Genomic DNA, 20,534 nt, shown 5'->3' on the forward strand with positions numbered 1-20,534 from the left:
TGTGTGTGTGTGTGTGTACGTAACTTGTGATTAAAAGTCTGGGTCTCAGCCTGTGCTGTTAGATCAATAGTAGATTTGAGTCAAACTGAAAAACGATACCATGGGGTATTGCAATGGACCGTTGGAGGAAAGTATGAACTCATGAACCGTTTGGAAACAAGAAATGCAAATGGAAAGAGTGGGCAAAGGAAGACACTGAATAGGAGGAGGAGAAGGGAGGAGGACTAGAGCGAACAGTGAACAAGAAGAAAAAGGGAACAAGATGAGACAAAGGACAAAGGACGCAGGAACTGAGAAAGGGAGGACCAAAGAGACGGATGTAAAGATAAGAGAAGCAGGGTGGATGATGGGATTTCAATGCATTTTTAATGAGATGATAAGAAAAGTCATGTTTCCTGTTTGTTTACAGTACATACAGTACACAAAGGATAACATCAGTTCATGTGAATGTGTGTGTGCACAGGATATATGCTGTCATACACATGTCCTGTTTTATTCAGCAGGAGCCAAATAAATTAAATAAGTCAAAAAGGTCCATTTAAACCTATATCTGGAGCTTTCAACCCCATTTCACCTTCTTCCAGTGAACAGAGACTAGTCTTTTACTTTGCTAATACATTTATATCTTTGTATAACCATTTTATGCCATAAAATAACAAATATTCTCTGCTTTCTCGATTATGTTATTATATTATCATATTATATATTATGTTATTGTGCTATCAGACAAAGGTACAATCACCTACAAACTGACAACCAGCATAAGCCAAAACAGGAAGAAAACCCAAAGTGGCAGATGGTAAAACCACTGAAACACCCACAACTGTGCCCTCTTCAGTAAAACTCAAAAAATTCTTTTTTTGACTGAGAAGGAAAAAAGAGAGGGGCAGGAGAGCAAAGACCAACTTGTTTATTATTTATTAAAGAGAGCTCTGCAAGTTAAAGGAGTTCAAAACTCATATTAGAGAGTTTCTTTCTGTCTGGAGGGGATGTCATCCTGCTACATATTTGGCTAAGATAGTCCTTTCGGTCTCACAATGTAGACTGGCAGTGGGATGTCCTTACAGTGCAGTGAAAAGGCCTCATTGGTGAAAGGGAAAACATCACATTTAATGGAGATCCTGAGCCATTGTTAGTTAAGCCTGTATTTTAGTGAGCCTGAGCCTACCTGTAATTTTGCAGTGGCAGAAAATGGGTTAGGGTCAGTTGTGAGTTTGCTGTTGCACAGGGGGACGTCCCCAGCATGAAATCCAGAAAAAAGTCTACCACTTTAAGGCCCCATTCAGACAGACAAGGTGGACTGGTGAGACTAGGATTATTGTAAAATGGGGAGAAAGAGGCACAAGGGGATGGAAGAGCTGTGAACTATGCTGTGAACAGTGAGTGTGGTTTCCACTCCATTTCAATTCACACAAAATGGCCACCTATGCCAACTTGAATAAGCAAATGGTTAGTAAGTAAATGCAATACCATGAGTACCATCTAGGCGGCAAGAATACTAAATAATGTGTAACAACAGCATTGTAGACTAACAAAAACATGCATCTCACAACTGATAGAGGTTCAGTGTCACACCTGCCGTCTCATGTGCCAGCTGCACTTCTCTTAAGGGGGATTTCCTTCCCTTGCTGCTACATGATAAGAGACACAGCCACACAAGCAAATGCAGCCAAAGAAAAAGTGGATGGGAAAAAAAAGAGTTTCCCAGATCCACTGTCACTTGGTGACCCCTTATCAACAAAGTACTGCCCCAGCCCATCAAAAGCCTACAAGCTGCACTGTAGTCTGTGAGACTCAGTCTCAGTGTGAACAGTGACTTAGCCAGTAAAATCTGGAGAATGTACATGAGACATGCACCACTGTGACCATGAATGTCTCCCCAATGACAGAGAAAGTTTTTAGGTTAGCTGGAGGTAATGGGATGAAAAGAAATGTGCAGAGTTAGACACACTTTATTTCTTCAGACTTTCCTCAGAGGCGAAAAGTGACCGGCTAACAGAGTTTGATTAATTGATTTAACATTTTAATTTTCTGCTTTGATTAGATTCCTTTGATGACTTGAACAACCCCATGAGGCAGACGTGGTATTGAGGAAATTGCACCAAAGGGTGTCTGTAGTCTTCAAGGGAAAGAAACTGATAAGGCATCTATCCACCCAGGAAGCCAGCCAGACAGCCAGACAGTGCGGACTTGTTTGCAGAGGTATGAGAGTGTGAATGAGTCGTATCACCTCCACCTCAAACAGTCTTATCACGCAGGGACAGCACCCAGTCAGCCTTTTAAAAACCTCCTACGGCCAGTCTCTCCCTCTCCCTCTCCATCAGCCTCCGCACTGCCTCCATCTCTTTTCTTGTCTTTTAACCTCCCACATATTCCTCCCCTTCAGTGTGTGCATGTGGGATAAGAGCGGACATCAGTGGCGTCTGCATGTGTTTGAGTCTGTTTTAGGGAGGAAGGATGATCAAACGTCTGTGGACGCACACAAATGTATGTGTAAAAGATCAGCGACACTGAACAGAGTGGAAGTTTCTTAAAACTGAGGATGTGTCCTTAAACAGTTTCTCTCATCTGATATGTACAGGAGCTGACCAGCCGACACAATGAGACCGTCCTCCCAGCAAAAACAACACAATCACCTGAACAACCAGCCCTGAACTAACATGACCACAATAGGTCCCTAACCATGACCATATAGTTATTAATGCGGCCGTGACAAAGAAGATGCCCTAAGCTTCAAAGACAACTCCACAGATTTGGTATTGTACACCTATATCACGGACTGGCAGTGCAGCAGAACCAGAGATATCGTCTAGTCTAAAGCAGAGACAAGGACTACAGAGGTTTTATCAACTTGCAGTCTTCATCTGGTAGAACAGTTAAAACTTTATCAGGCATCATGCAGCAGCAACAAAAGGTTCTGTTCCCCTTTCACAAAGTCACAATTTTAACCCAAGCCTCAACCATAGCATACATCACCACATCATAAAACAGATTTATAACAATGATTTATAACAGTTTTGGAAGGCACCGAAAAAATATGTCATCCTGTCAGCAGAGGCGTTGAATCAAAAAATGCTTATGTCACTTTCTACAAACAGTAACAAACTATAAATTTTCTTGTTTAATCTGGAAGACAACAACATCAAGAGCAGAAATAAGGTGAGGTCCTGACACATTTCACATTTCTTTGTAAACAAACAAGCCTGTAGCTGAAAAGACTGTCGTTTTTTCCTGCTGGATGGTTGCACAGGACAAACACCACTTCAGAGAAGGCGGCAAAAGAAAATACCATTTTACCCTTAAAAGCAAAATTGTCATTTAATGTTGAGAAACTATACAAAACTTTGCAGTTTTCAATTTTGCAATTTTCTGTCTCAACCAATGTCTAATCTGTTCATGGTCACTATAAAAATGAATAATTAAAGACGCACTGAAAAATATTTGTTATATTAAGACTGAATGAAATGACTCCAAGTAATGTGAAATGATCACGTCTCTCTAATCTCTGTATTTCTTTTTGTTCGGTTAGTCTCTCTTGGAGTAGGTTCTGTGCATCTGCCTGCCGATCTGCAGGTGTCTGTGAGTGCCAGGAAGGCATTAATCATTTAAAGCAAATCATTATAAATTCCTGCGCTTGAACTACTTGGCTTGCAACTGCACTAATGATGTACATGTGTGTGCATGCATGTGCATGTGTGGGGAGCACGTGTACAGTATGTGAGCTGACTAAATGCGTGTGGATGTTGCCATGTTTATTTTTCTAAATGCATGTGTATTGTATGTGTGTGTGTTTATACAGATGTGTAGTGTATTTGTGTGTGCGTGCATGCATGCGTGCGTGCGTGTGTGTGTGTGTGTGCGCGTGTGTGTGTCTCCAGGTGTGTGCTGCTCGCCTGGGGCTCCTCTCTCTGTCTCTCTCCTCTCTCTCGCCTGACTGGAGCCTCTGTTCTCATGGTTTATGCATATGGAGAGAGAATCCTCGTCCCTCCAGTTTTCTCTCCTTCCTTCTCCCCCCATCCCACCCTACTTCACCAGAATAGGCCTGATCCTCACCATACATGAAGAGAGATAACTCCCATTCCTCCCCCGTTTCTGGGGTCACAACTCAGAGAAGGAGCGAGAAAAGCACAGAGAGGGGAGGAGAGATAAGGTGAGAGAGAAAGGGCAGAAAGATAAGAGGTGAGAAAAAGAGGGAGGACAGGGTGATAAGGCGGCATGAGGGCATATATTAAAGGTAAGGTGAGTAGAGGGAGTTAAAGGAGGTACAACACAGGGGAGAGAAGCCTTCTCTGAAAAAGACAAGCAGAGAAACTCCCTCATCCACTGCCGTACGTGACCAACAGCGTGAGTGCATGGAAAGAAACACCAATCAGCTACAACATTAAAACCAGTTACTCATTTAAATGTTCTGGTCAGGGTCTGGGCATTTTGGGACCTTTGATTAACACATAAATAAATCTGATTGTTTTGCAGTGGTGTACGGTCCTATGTGGACAAAGCCAGTGGCTTTTTACTGGCTTTGTCTGTCTCTTTACCAGCCTTCTCCAGTAAAGAGACAGTGCCTGTCATTAGGGGCATGCATAACAGCATGCTGTGTACACAACAGTAGCGCACAGCAGTGTACATATGTTATCACCCAGAGTTCATTCCCCCGGATCCTGGGGTTCCCCCACCTGCCAAATCCCACTTCAACCCCTGATTGTGTTTGATTGGTGTATCTGATCAACTACTACTATGTCAAGCACCGAATCTACAAATGCAGAGTCTCTTCCTTACCAGTGTAAGGATGTGCATGATGTGAAAAAGCAACCAGTAAAAAACAGAAACAAAAAAATATTTTTAAAGTTTGAACGGGGAAAAATTCTCTCCCCCAACTGCTGAGGCTAACTGGTGCATTCAAATAAACACAACTGGCACCGTTTGCAGTGGGAAGCCAGTGAGGGATCATGCCCTTGTTGCTATCTTAGTGGCTCCTACTGGTTGGTTAGAGCCCTGACACAGGACACAGGAAGGATAGTCTAATACTTCTGCTGAAAGAAGTGGAAACACAATGTGCCAAAGAGGTAGAAACTGAGCAGTCCAAACTGGGAAGCTTAAAACAAAAATAAACAGAATTTTTTAAAGAGAAAAGAATAAAATTCAGAGGTTTGTGATTGAATATGTCGACAAACCTTATCATTTCCGAATTAACACAGAATTATTTTTGACATAACTATGTTTAGATATGATATAAATTAATGTCAACAAAACATCAGACTTTAACAAAGGAGAGCACTGTTACAATATCACGATTTCACGACAGTCAGGTTTTTTTTTAAAGCTTGGCTACAGTGATTCCCTAAGCTTAACCATATGTCTGTTACTGTATGCATGATGACAAAGTTCCCCTAACCTCAATGAATAACCTTGGCTTTGCAAGTATGATTTACCTTGTGAGCACTAATGTGGACTTAATGACTCTGAGCCACAATATGTCAATAATAAAGAATAAAGCTGAAGAATTACCCAGCTCTACAATCAGGTTTTGTTTTCTCGCTCTATTTCTGTCTCTCGGGTAGATTCCTCTGCCAAAAAGGCTCAGCTTTATCCAGTGCCAGGTTAGAGAGGCAAAACCACACACACGCACACACACACACACACACACACACACACACACACACACACACACACACACACACACACACACACACACACAAACATACACATAGGGCAGCTATCACTATGACGCTTCCACTGGGCTATATTAGGAGATAATCCTGAACTGGCCATACAGTCACAGGAACACACACACACACACACACACACAAACAAACAAACAAACACACACACACACACATACACAGTGACACTGTTTAACATAACCAATATCTGCTATTTGGTGATAGTTTTATTTCCATTACAACAAAGAGGACTTTAGGCAGGTATTCTATTGTTTGCTGTAATGTTTTCCCTTGTTGGCACTAAATATCCAGAAACACAAAAACATGCCATCTGGCAAACATTCTCCTCATTCTACTACAAGCGTCAGTTTCAACTCAACAGGCCCCTGCAGAAATCCAATTAAATGTGTTTGAGTCCAGTATTTGTGAAATAAATAAATAAATAAATAAAAACAGAATGGTGGGAACGTAGCTCCAGTCATCAAAATATCAACCCTCTAACACACGCTAGTGAGCCCACTGCAGTGCAGGCTTTTGGCTGAGCTCTGACACCAGAGGACCAAATACAAGAATACTCTGGCCCTTACATGGCTGCATGATTTGGATGCAGATTACTGCATATTTGGGGAGACAGCTGGTTTATTGAGGAGATATCTTATTTAACAGATTATACTGAAAGAAAATCCTTTGGTGAAACTCCCTGTGAAAATACTGAAGGGAGAAACAGGGATGGTTTTTGAGTCCCGACAGTGGTGGAACAGTCGATGAAATGATTCATCCTGGAGCAGTGACTGGCACAATAATAAATAGTAGAAAATATGAATATACTTTTGGCAATTAAGTGATTTGTTTTCTGAATAGAAAATGTTGGATAACTCCGACAGGGCAAAAGAAGAATGTACGAAAAAGAAAATATGATTTGAAGGTACTGGATCTTGGAGGCAGGTACTGGGTCTTCCAAACTGCACTTACATATAGTCTTTATACAGATATTATGACCCTACAGCCTCTCCTGGTATCAGGACCTAATAAACATGCAGGGATGAAAAAAAAAACCCAAAAAAACCCACAAATGTTAATATAGCTGAGTGAATTTAAAGCTGTTGACTCTGATTTTTGCTTCGCACATCCCAGTGCATTAAAAGCCACACCTGCTGGCTAACAGTTTCCTCACTAGCTGACCATAAACAGATGCATTAAGTCACATTTTGCAAGCTGTTACCTCTTAATTAACCACATATAAAGTTATGTGAGGGGCCCCCGTGCCATGCTAGCTATTAGCTTTCCACACAGATTTTTCTTCACACGATAAAAGGAATTCATTGGTCTGCTGGCATCAACCACAGCTGGGTTATTTGTTGGTGATGTTAATCAGCCGATGCACCGTAGGAATCAGCTGTTTGATGAGCATGTGTCTCCATTACTTGAAATCGAATCTGTGGGCAGAATTTTGATGAAGTGCATCTGGTACAGTATTAGCCTGTGTTTGATGTGGCACTAACACTCTCCACTAAAACAAATACTGTCAATGCACAGTTACCTTCTATTCTTCATGTGTAGATAAAATATGAATAATTGAAATTTGAATAAAAAAAACATAACTAATAAAAGAGTGAGGAGGAGCAAATGCACCCCACTGTTGTTTTGTTTGTATTTACATTTTGTTGTGTCTGCAGCTTTTGAGGTATCCTTGGAAATAGGAACAGAAGTCATTTCCAGGAACTGTCATTTGTATTCATGATACTATGACTAGGCAGGAGTAAACAATCCAGTGTGCAAGCTATGAGTGAAGACAGAGAAATGAAAGATCAAAGACAAAAGAGAAGGCAGGAAAATAGTTTGTGTTTTATAATGTTTTGTGTTTTTTTTTTTGTTGTTGTTGGGTTTTTTTTTTTTGTTTGTTTTTTTTTGTTCCTGATTTTGTGCTACTGTACATGCATGTTTGTTTCTGTGTTTGCGTGTACAGTGCGTGTCCCCTGGTGCCCCTGATAATGCTGTTGCCATGACAGTTTCTCCCAGCAGATCTCTCCCCCTTGATGTTCTAACATGCCCGCAGAGCCTCACAGATGGAAACATGCAGCATTACCTGGCATCTCAGCATACACACGCACAGATACACTGACCTTCACCGTAGGTGAACTGGTTTCCATGGTGACAGCCGTGTTTGCCTGTCGAGGTGTGAAAACTATTAAGAGCCAGGACGGAGACGAGTTGAGGGAAAGAATTAAGAATTAAGGAAAGAAAAATAAGGAAGAAAATTAAGAGGAAACAGGAAAAAAATGAAAAAAGGTGAGAGCTCAGTGTAAGGGTGAGGAGGACAAAGGGGAAATAAAAGAATGACAAGTGGAGAGAAGTTTTTTAAAAAAGAAGAAAATGTGCTTCTGTGTGACTAATTGGAAAGAACAGGGCAGTAACACAGACAGGGTTAGAGGAGTTATTCCCACTGGGGCCACTCACAGACAGAAAGTGTCTAAATGAACGCGACCTACAAAACTCTGTAAAGAATATTTATGATTCTGTGAGTAGCGAATGAGAAAAGAAGAAAACTGAGGGAAATCATGTTCAGCTTTTATTGAAACTTATTTAGGCAGGTGTTGATTCAACTGTGTGATTATTTTGAAGGGATGCAGCGTGTGGTGTTCTTGAACTGTATTGCATGATACAGAGAGGTGTTTAGCTGATCCTCATTCATATAAATCGGGTGAGTAAATTAAAGATATAACAAAAGCTAAACCTTATAACCTTCATGAAAGCAGGATTTATAGTAGAACAGTTGTATTACACTGGCAGCTGATTGTATAGCTTGGCAATATGGTCAAGTCAAAACAATAAATACTGACTGGCTTAGTTGTTTCTCCAACAGCCACTGATGAGACCTACACCAGACTTTACACTACACAACACAGAGTTTGAAACAACAGGCCTATCAAAGAAAAAAAAAAATCTGGTTAAGGAGCTGAACTAGCCTGCGGCCTGTTCAGAATGGAAAGCAGAGGATGGATTGTTTTTGGGGTGAAGCCAAAGTTGCTTGTTTTTTGCTGGGATAGTAATTAACCAAATTAATCACTTTTACCTAACCACCCAAATTAATCTTCTCAGTGAGTTGTTCTCTGTCAGTGCAGAACAGTGACATATCTGCTGCGGTTGCAGTGAGGAAGCGCCCTCAGGGACAAATCTTGCTCTAAAGGAAATGTGGGTGCATACAAACAGTGTATGGTATGTGCATTCTGTCATGAGCTGATATCAAATGAGGATGTTAATGTGCGTCACTGCCTACATATGGAAATTTACACACACACACACACAAACATTTGATCCACTTAACTATATTTGTTCATAAGTGTGTGTGTGTGTGTGTGTGCGTGTGCGTGTGTGCGTGCGTGCGCGTGTGTGTGTGCATCTCCGCTGAGCTGTCAGTGCAACTGGAGGCTTTCAAATAGGATTTCTGCAGCTCGGCAGAGGTTTATACCGATGCTGGGGCTTTTGATTCGCCGCTCACTCACGGACAATCATGCATGACAGACTGCTTCCTCTACCGCAGAGAAGAGGAGAGAGGGAAAGAGAGGAGAGACACTGCAGAGAGGGAGAAAGAGAGAGACAGGCAGCAAGGAGAGAGGTGCATAAAAGGTGGTGTGGAACAGTAGAAAGCAAGGAAGATGGAAGAAATATGGCACTGAAATACCAAAAATGAGGCAATGAGAGGAAGGAGACTAAGTGGTGGATTGAAAGAAAAAGTCTCTGCTCTGGTTAGTTTGGAAAATAGGGGGTGAAAAAGGATATTTGCAACACTGCTTGGAAAATACTTTACCCACGTTTCAGAAAAGTTGAAAGGTGGATTTTTGAGATGCGATTATTTTCAACACTATGTGAAACTTAATTACATGTCAGGATTCAGGCAATCGTATTAAATTCTCACTGGCAGCTACGTAATGACTAATATAAATTATTTGTGACTGCTCTTTGGTCTGCCGTATGATTTCAGCCAGTGTTTCTGCAACTCAATTAGGATTACTGTTATTGGTAGGAAGCTCTCAGACAGTTCAAGTTGTGTGAAAGAGTTTGCCAATAACAATTTGCTGTGGTGCAGACCGACTGTAATACATTTGGCTTGGTTTCAGCTTGGGGGAGCTATCGCATGAGTACTTCCTCAGGAGTCATTTAATTAGCAACTTATGATATGATGGTCAGATTTTTGTGGAAAATTTGGTTAAAATGAAATGAGTATAGGTTCATTTATGTTGTAGCACACAGGGGGAAAATTTTTTATGGATGTCTGCAGGCAACAAGTTGAAACCTTGTACACTTTGTTTATCCGCCTGATGTTAGGGTTAGATAAGGGTTAGAGAAAGACTGTGGTTTGTTTAAATATTGGACAAGTAAACACGTCTTGTCCTTAGTGTCTCATCCCAATGTAAAGACTTTTACATAAAGATAAGTTTGGTCTGAAACGTTACATAAAGATTTGGGTTTCACTTTGAACTCAAACAACAAAACTCAAGCAGGAGACAATCAAGCAGTGATGAGCTCACACTAGCAGCTATATTTGTTTCAGTTTTAGGCGTCGTCTGAATTATAATCATTATGCTCCGTCTGCGTCTGATGAAAATATATCCTCTCATTTAGGTCACCGCGGTCATGTCCGTCATTTCAGAGAAAACGGTCATTGTTTTTTGTCCTTATGAGCGACCGGTTCCATTTCTCTAGAGGGAAACTGCCATTAGGGTGATAAATATATTATGTCATTAGCAAGAACTGTAAGAGGTAATTACCAAAGTGTCATTCCTGTAACCTGTATCAGCAGCACCATTATTATTATTATCATCATCATCAGCAGCAGTGCTATCAGAAATAGGACCGCCACCACTGCAGACCCACACACCCTACTGTGACGGGTGAAAGTGCTCATCACTTTGTGGGTTTGAGTTTGTCACATGACCTCGCTGACATTTCATTTAATTATACTGTGCTGTTGTTTTAGACACAGACAGTAAATTATGGTGGAATTAAGGAGAAATACTTTCATAAGTCCCAAAAGATTATTATTCTTGTTCCGAAAAAAATCACCTTGGTAAGAAGTAAAGAAATCCTTCACCGTGTGTGTGTGTCTGGAACTTTTTCCACTGCAAGTAGAAATGAGTTAAACAACAGTCATTAACTTGGATGTTTGTTTGTATGTTTGTTTTCTTTTAATTTTTAATGGACTAATCTTGAGACTGGAGGTGCAGGGGTGGGGGATGTCACAACCCTAATCACATTTCTGAAAGAGTGGATCGTGGATCATTAGACTATAGATTATTTTTGGATTTAAGAACGGACTTTCATTCTTGACCTTGGCATCAGCATGTGTAACTAAATAATCTGTTCTCAAGGTCCACTTACTAGCTTTTCAAAGGCTTTTAGCCACATCTCATGGAATTCATCATTCAATATTACTGGCTCAGATCTCATCACATGAATCACACACCTTGTGTGGAGTGCTGGTCACATGACACATTATGATGCCATTTACTGTAGGTCATGTTATGACATTTGAGTCTGTTTTGTGCACAGATGCAGACCCGGAGATGTGATTGATAGTTCAATCAATCAGTCAATCAATCAATAAAAGCTAATAAGAGGTCATTAGGGTCATATTATGTTGGTATATGATTTATCTGTTTTTGCCTTCAGAAGATTGCAGGTGTTTATATACAATATTCACAAGAGCTATACTTTAAAATTATTTATATATTATATAATTGGTATTTAATTTTATGTGTAAGCAGTTTTATTTAAATTTTATTACACTTTCATCAGCAAAGTTCAGGTAATGACAATAAATAAAAGTAAAAGTAAAGCACAAAGCATGATTCAGCATGATGTACAGTGGCATATGCAAGTCCTGTCCTCACCAGACAAATGACGACAATGTGTTCAAACATCTAAAACAGCCTATGTTCACATTTCCTGACAAATGCCACCTCTTTTTAAACACTGTGAATATTGACTGTCGTCTCTCAGTAACAAAGGTGGAAGTAGAGGGATGTTGTTACACCACCGCAAGATCTCTTAAAGAGAGATTAGAAATTTCTCATGTGAGGTGGGTATCAAGTTATCAAGCATGGGAAATCACTCCTAACTGGCCAAAAAATCTCAGAGTAATGCATTTTTGGTCATTTTAGAGCATTAGAGATGAAAGCATTTTATCAACTTTCCTATATTTTCTAAATCACCACTATCTCTGCCAGAATTTAGTTTAGTAAAAGACTGTGTGGGATGCAGAGGAGAACCTATGATCTCTCCTCAGAAATTACTGTCCTCTCTTTTTTGGAACTGAAAAAAATTCACCTGTACAACAGTGATGCCTCTCTCTCGTGTTTATGTGCTTCATAATACACACAACAAGGGACCTCACTGAGAAAGTGTCACCTGCATAAAGAAGGATATCTCAGCTTTATCAGAACATGTCAAACTGCATGTGAGAGATATCAAAAGGGCATAGTTGAAAGGGGAACTGTGCAGTGGAAAAGGTTACAGCCAGATAGATAGTTTTCAGCATCACCACTGCACATGCCTGTGCAAGATGTGGCACTATTATAGGCAATAAAACAACAGAGGCGGTTTCATAATTTGGTCTCAAGGTCTTCAGAGGTAGGAGCTTTTTCATTCAGGTTAACTTTCAATGCTTCTCTTTTAGGTGTGATTCTGGGATGCCTGATAAATACAGGCCCCTGTTTGTGATTTCTGAGGTGTGAAACCAGTTCATCACAGTTTACTTCTGCACTGTTGTTGGCAGTATGTCAGATATAAGGCCTAAAATCTGTAATTAAGTTGTTGCTGCTGCAACTCTTTAACTCTAAATAACAAGTACAGTAAAACCTACTGTTAATCTTGCTCCGCATCTAAGCAGTAACAAAACATTCACGGTTATTTGCTCCAGTGAAACTAAAAAATGCTCAGTAATTTAGCAGTGACACATAAACGATTGTTCATCTGCAGTCACTGGAAAACTCAACAAACAAAACTGACTGCGTGCATGTGTGTTACTGATTACTAAACACGATGGAGTCACACACATAAATAGAGTGCGTGACAGGCAGGTGCAAAGATCTGAGAAGAGGAGCAGAGAAGAACAATCTGCAGATTTCTCTGGAAACTAATTAATCCACCTCATAGACACACACACACACATACACACATTTCCATTAGCATCACTACGTGCACGCTGAGTCTAAAATTAGTGCGCAGTCTGTTGAACAACAAACAGGCTACAGGGAGGAAGACGTGCTGCCAAAGGGCTTAGATGACAAACGGCTGAGAGACAAGTTGGCCAAAACCAAAGTCGGTGTGAACTACAGTTGCTACAAGAAATGTCATCAAACCTTTGCAACCTTTTACTATAAACTTCTACTACAGTGTTGTAACAATCACACCCACAGCTGGCCATGAATTTCAAATGATTTTTCATTTGTTATGGTTTATATTTATATGTTATTAATGAGAAAGTAACAGGTTAATAAATATGAGTGCACATAAACATAAAGATGACTGTAATGACAGACTGAATTCAGGATCTGTGAATTCAGATCATTTACAACTGGTTGTTGCAATAACAGTTGTTGTGTAACAGTAGTAACGACACAGTTAACGTATCCATTTCCACTGGGCCACCCGCTCAAGGCACTTTGGATAAAAGCCTCCATAAAATTGCAAGGATTACATACCACTCACTAATGGCCTATGAAGTCACGTTTATCAACATATATGTATCAAGGTTCACACTATTGCATGCTGCGTGAAAAAAAAAATTCACACAAAAACAGTGTGATTGATGACTCACAAGCTGCTAATGTATTTTCCATCTCTGAGACGGAGAGCAGTTGACTCTCAGTTGACATAAGATCATGTGATTTAGGTGAGAACGAAACACACTGATAAAGGAAAAGCAGCGCGGAGCAAAGCTGAGGGTTAAAGCCAAAGTAGAAATCATTTTGAAATGCAATAAAAGGAAAGTCAATAAATTGTCCACGGAGATTAGGGAGCTAAGTAGCTAACTTCCCCTTTTTTCCACTGTGTCTTGTTCTCTGTTAAAAAAAATATTTGTGCCATTAAGAGGATGTTAGAGCTCACAGACAGTACACACATGGGATGTTTGCATCTTCACTGACAGATGCTTCACCTCTTTGAGTATTGAAAACTGTCAATTACCAAAAGATGTCTGGTCAGATTTATAGTCTTGTTTACTTACTTTTACCTGATTGTTCCTGTTTTAAATCAATTTTGCTGATTTTAGGTCATATCAAAGCAAAGGTCTTCTACAGCTGCATGTGCTGAGAAACATTTAACATTTAAAATATCTGGCTTCTTGAAAATGGTTTTAAATGCACACTTGCATTTCTCAAAGCAAGTCATTGTAAAGGGTATTGTTTTGGTATTGATATATCCATATATATACAAACATAGGTATTGTATAGGCACTAACACAATTCAGTTAATTGGTTTTACTCCTACAATAATTTATTCTTCTTCTTCTTAGAGCAGCTCTTGTATGGTGGCAGAAATAATCTTGGGTTCAATTTCTGGAGGAGGAAGCAAAGAGTCAGAGTTTATCTGTAATATTAGTTGTAACACTGATGTTATACTTTAACGTTGCAATGATGTAACATTGGGCAGAAGCAAAGTAAAAGGTAAGAGGAGAGGAAACTAATTATGATAGTGCTTTGCTATTAACTGAGATGCTGTTGTCTAGTTAGCTAGTTAGCCTGTTGACCTTCCAGTTTCTTAAATGCCTTAATAACAAAGGCAAATGGATTAATTCATCATTTAACCCAGAATCCATTTTTGCCTTTAAAGTCTGTGCCACAAAAAAATACAAATAAAATAAAAAATGGCTCTGCTCTGCCCACTGAGCCAGACATCGACCAGTGAGATTACCCCTGTGCAGCAAAGCTGCTTAAAACTATTTGTTAAACAAAAACTCCAATCCGTGGATCAATAAGGCTCAGGAAATGAGGGAAGGTGATCAAATGGTTGCTGGTTCAAACTTCAGCTGTGAGTGTGCGACTGTGGGTGGGTGCTATCATTGAACAGCTGTGGTCCACAAAACACTAAATGACCATGGTTAATTGGAAAAAAAAAATGTTTCATCTGGAAAAGGTGACAACCTTCAAGGGTTTTAAGTATCTTTCCCAGGTGCTTTTTTTTTCAAGGATTGAAAAATTCACATAAATGAGTTGCAAATACACGGTGTGTGGGAGTTTCAGCATCCCTCATCCATATTTATAAGAACTGCAACACTCAAGGTTTATCCTTTTAAGGTGCTAAACTGACAACGCCAGCACACAGCACACGGCACCCACAAAAACATCAAATGGAAAGGGGTTGATCTGGTTCATTCCAAGACACTACTTAAACATTCCAGAAAGAAAAATGCTACCTGTAATTCTCCAGTAGACATTTCTGAAACACAGATGAGTCTAATCTCAAAAGTAGGAAAGAAAGTAAGAAAAAAAGACTCAAAACTTTAACTGCCAATGAGCTACACAACGATGGTGGAAATGATCTTCTAACAATGTTGACAACATTTTCCTTTGACAAACACTTTCTGACATGCAATCTGTGCATGTCAGAAAGTGCAATCAGTGACAATGCTAACATGCTGATGTTTAGCAGGTATATGCTTAGTCTGTTCACCTTCCTAGTTTAGCATGTCACCATGTTAACATTTATACTTAACACAAACTAGAACGGTAGCTGAGAGGAATATCGTCAGTTTTGCAGATGTTTGCTCATAAAACCAAAGCACTGGTACCAAAACCAAATTCTGACCTGCTGATGGTAGTAAATAAAATATTAAGGGGTCACCTGGGAACCATGAGTGTTATTCACTGGATAAATGAAAAAATTTGACCTGTTGTTGGGGTGCTCGAGCCGAAGTCAAAGGAACACCAAAATTATTCCTCTTAGCACACTGGATATCTGTATTAAATGTCATGGCAATCCATCCAGTAGATGTTAAGACTTTTCAGTCACCTACAGTCACAGAAAACCCTTCTAAATGACTATGTGCAGACTGGTTATCTAAACTAGTTTCCACATTCAAACCAAAACCTAAACAAACACACATTTCAGTGCCTGACAAATTCCACTAATCAAATTCGCTCATCATAGGACACAAAGGTCAATTAACACCATGAAAGCCATGATTCAAAAAATGCCACCCTTGCTGAATCAAACACATCGACTCTAATTTCTCTCTGATCCGCCTCTTTGGCCCAATAATTGGTGTCACTCTCCTGGTTTAGTCTTCTAAATGCTATCTGATGAAAAAGGCGTCAGAATGTAACAAGATATGGATGCTGGCAGTGCTTATTAGATTACCAGGACAGAGGGTTCGTTGATTACCTACGATAATGACAGACGAAGCTCAGTTGAAGTATTCATCTGTAATTCTAGAAAGAACAGGGTGGTCGACGCGCAATACACGGCTGTAAAAGGGCTGGAGAAATGTTATTGTGTGCATTTAAGACAAAGTATTAAGTGACAAAGTGGCTCATGGTTCTGTTTATTTATCATATTTCTACTTTTTTCCTTCAACCAAGTCAACATCGTTTGAACATGAAGCATGCCAGGACTACGTGTTTGGCTTTGTGCTCGTTCAACAGTCATAATGAAGCATACCTGACCTGTTAATATGAAATAATCTCTTTGGCTTGCTTCGCTAAGTCTGCTAAATGTTATCTGATGCAAATGGAATCAGAGCGTAGTGCGACGGATATGGAGCCTGGCACTGCTTATTAGATTACCAGGACACACAGTACATTGATTAGCTCTGATAATAAAGGATAATGTTCAGTTTAAGTATTAATCCATAGCTGCAGACACAACAAGGCTGGAGCTGTGCCACACACAGCTAAGGGATTTTGCTGAAGTTTTTTTTTCTACCCTAAAAAAAAATTAATGTTTCCAAGGACAGTTTGAAGCATTTATAATTAAGTTTTTTTTTTTATAAAAGTTTGAATATTTCTGTGTATGTGAAGTTTTTATTCAACTAGAATATACAATTTATATGCTTATTATATGCTTTCAATTTACCACTGATAACATGACTGCCTTTATCAAACTGTCTGGGTAGATATAATCTGACTAAAACAAAATTCTAAACATTTGTTGAACAGTCCATGCTTTTATGTTTATTTTAGGTTTATTATTGCAAACTGAAAATAAAGTGAAATAAATAAGCGTATCTAACATGGTAATGTGTTTGGTATTAATCCCATACAGCCGATGGGCTGAGTCATCTGAATGTGTAAACCGCATCAGGGTAACAAGGTTTCCAGGGTGGCACGGTTTATTAGATTACCAGGACTGAGGGAACATTGATTAGAGAGGACAAAAATGGAGAAGATAGTCAATGTTAATTGAGAAGACAGCTAATTCATTATTCATAGGAATCCAAACAATGGCAGGGCCAGTGCATAAATCTGTACAAGGTAGAGCAGTGGTAAATCAAACACAGGAAAGTCTTGTGTGCAATGCACATTTACCTGTACTTCACACTTGAAGATTAGCTAATATTTAAAAAAAAAAAAAAAATTAGTAAGCATCTAAGTACCACCTACCCCCTCCTCCTACACACAAGTGTTTTTTTAAACAAAGGTGATGGTTGGATTTTATGCTGATGTGTTACATTTCATATTGTGTTTTTACTTTGCCCTACAGGAAATACCTGTGGGCTCCTTCAATTAATTAACATCACAATTTAGTGCACAAGCTTCTTGCATGAATTATGTAAATCCAAGTGGGGGCGATTATATATGTTTTGTGTGGGTGTCTACATATCTGCACTCGTGATTGCGATTGTGTGTGTGTGTGTATGTGTATCATTTTGTGTGTGTTAATCTATCACAAGTGCAGTCCAAATCCCTAAGTCAGAGGCTTATCAACTCTTCCCTTCCTCCACTTCATTAGCATTATCCACCATTATTAACCTGTAGTCCTCACTCTCTGTGGCTCTCTCTCTTCTCTCTCTCTCTCTCTCTCTCTCTCTCTCTCTCTCTCTCTCACACACACACACACACACACACACACACACACACACACACATACACACACACACACAAGACCACATGAGCAGAGATCAAAGCTAAGTCTTAAAGATGATCCCACATGAGCCAGACAGTAGCTGCCGTACTGTAAGGAAAAATTTTAAATCACAACCAGTAAAAGCTTCATGTCATGCTGAGCTAAGAATGACTCAGACTGTGTGTTAAAATTGCCTGCCGACTATTTAGTGTTTTTGGAAAACCCACAGTAATCACTTGCCTCACACACATTTGCCATGAAGGTGAGAGCATGTTTGCTACACAGATAACCTTTGAGTATCTGACACATTTTCACTGTGTTTCCTGTTTTTAAGTTTAATAAATAAAAAGACCCTGATTAAAGATAACCAGAGTTTCCACTTTATTAGATACATTTAGCTACTTCAAGAACAATCTAGTAAAATAGTCTGCCCTATCTTTACGAAGCTGAAAATGTTCTGTTTGGATATTATTAGGTGTTCCTGTTATTTTGTCTGCTATTGCATTTACTGCAGGTCAATTCTTTGTTTGTATAGGAAGTGAGGTAATGAATAATGAATGGCCAATAATCACTGATAGTGAACTTGATTATAGCTTTAGCAAGTTATAATATATAATTACTAAAAATCATTTTCCAAATGAACAGTGTGAATCTGAAAAAAAATCACTTAACTGGTAATCTACTTATCAGCAAAGAGCGTCAGTGTTGTTACCTTAAATAGGATTAGTCATATACTATCACTCAGCACTGGATGCTAATTTGTTAGCATGGAGCATCACGGTGATTGACCAGATCCTGTGTGCTAAATACACACGGATGACTCTGGTGCCAGTGTTCTCCCCCACAAAAGCAAATGAAAATCAGACAACAACAATGACACAACCACAGTTGTTTGTTTAATCCAGCAGAGTGTTTACCGTGCTGTCTGCCAATGAAAAGGCCCTGGACGTGACATCGGTGAGAATCAGCGGCTGCCAGCATAGCTAATACATCACATGTGGTCTCGTGCTTCTGTGTGTTGTGCGGCCGTGTTCGCTTTCCGAACCTCTCTCCTGTCTGCACACACACACGCGGCTGATAGTTTGAACTCATCAGCAAAGCCGAGCGTTGACCTCCTCTCAATCAAAGAGAGCCTCTTCACCTCCACTGTCCCCTTCATCCCTCCTTCCACCTCTGAATAACTTTGCAGTCGCACTAAGCTAAACTTTCTTTCTTTACTTCTCCGTCTTGTTTCCCTACAACTCCCTTTGAATGCCAAATACTGCGGTGTTTGGCTTCCTGTCTTCACAGCACACCTGAATACTATGAACTTGCACCCACCCGCACGCGCACACACAGAAACACACACACACACACATTGTCACAACCCATGTGTCTTGCCTCGGCACATTAATGGAGATTCTGTCAGAGGCTCTGGAGGGAATTACTGCCACTTGCTGAGCCTTTACACTTGCTGTCTATCACAAATACACACAAAGACCTACAGTACAAAGTCATACATACACAACACACGCACAGCTTCTATAGCTCCTTGCTTTCATTCTTTTGCTCTTTCATGTATTTTATGTTTCTGAAATTATTTACTCTTTAAAATACACATATACTACTATACACAGTTACAGCTTGCTATTATTATTTTTAAGAAGGAAAAGATTTATTCAAACTGAAGTTCACCCAGCTTTTATGCTTTCTTGTTCTTTTTCTTTCTCTCTTCCTTTTCTCATTTACCTCCCTCTCCTAAAACTCTCTTACTTCCTTTCCTGCCCTGACTCTTTCACTTTATTCACTCACTTTAGTTCAGTCTAATTCAAGTCAAGTCAAACCTGACCTACCTCTGTGAGGTGCGGGTTGGGGTTGAATCCACACTGGTTACAGACGGTGGCCTTACACTGGGTGCAGGTGTTGTAGTTGGGTACAGCCGGTGGGTTGGACAGCTCTGTGGTGGTGCACACTGGGCACAGTTTGCTGCTTGGCATGGGTGCAATCTGGGGCACCGAGTAAGGTGAGGTGGGTGTCACGCCGCGGTCAGGGGACACCGATGGAGACCGGCCTGTCCTGGAGCCGCCTGATCCACTGAAGTCGACTTGGAGGTTTCGACGGGACGCGTGCTGACCGGGACTCTGACCTCCGTGGCCTGCCATGCCAGACCCAGCAGGACCGTGACCCATCCCGTGACCAGACCCAGGACCCTGCCCCATGCCAGGCCCCTGGCTGGACTGCATATGTCGGGGGGATGTCGGACTCTCATGAGTTGCCAGGCGGTAAGGCTCGCCAGCTCTGGACCCTATTCCTCCACCAGTACCCATACCTGCTCCTATTCCTCCACCACCCATTCCTCCTCTCATTCCCCCCATCCCTCCTCCTCCCATTCCACCCATTCCTCCTCCTCCCATTCCGCCTCCTCCTATTCCCCCCATTCCTCCTCCTCCTATTCCCCCCATCCCTCCTCCTCCTCCTCCCATTCCCCCCATTCCTCCTCCTCCTCCTCCCATTCCCCCCATTCCTCCTCCTCCTCCTCCCATTCCCCCCATTCCTCCTCCCATTCCCCCCATCCCTCCTCCTCCCATTCTCCCCATCCCTCCTCCTCCCATTCCTCCCATCCCTCCTCCTCCCATTCCTCCCGTCCCTCCTCCTCCCATTCCTCCCATCCCTCCTCCCATTCCTCCTCCTCCATGGCCCCCTTGTTGCATGCCAGGCTTGGGGCTACCCATCGGACCCCTGAAAGAGAGGGAGAAAGCAAAAAGAGAGAGACTGACATCAGATGAGATTACAGTTTTTTAGCCATTTAGTGTATATTTAAGCTCCCTTTGC

The 20,534-nt window shown here is 40.7% G+C and overlaps 1 protein-coding gene across 1 annotated transcript in view; it reads right to left on the bottom strand.

Annotated features, from left to right (window-relative positions):
• bsna (bassoon presynaptic cytomatrix protein a) overlaps positions 1-20,194 on the bottom strand; it is a 106,278-nt gene extending 86,084 nt beyond the window's left edge. The window contains exon 1 of the mRNA XM_041054804.1: positions 19,556-20,194. Within this exon, the coding sequence (XP_040910738.1) occupies positions 19,556-20,194 (639 nt within the window). The remainder of the gene's footprint in view (positions 1-19,555) is intronic.
• Positions 20,195-20,534: the final 340 nt, after the last annotated feature.

The sequence above is a fragment of the Toxotes jaculatrix genome, chromosome 2 (assembly GCF_017976425.1).
Source record: "Toxotes jaculatrix isolate fToxJac2 chromosome 2, fToxJac2.pri, whole genome shotgun sequence".
Taxonomy (NCBI): domain Eukaryota; kingdom Metazoa; phylum Chordata; class Actinopteri; family Toxotidae; genus Toxotes; species Toxotes jaculatrix.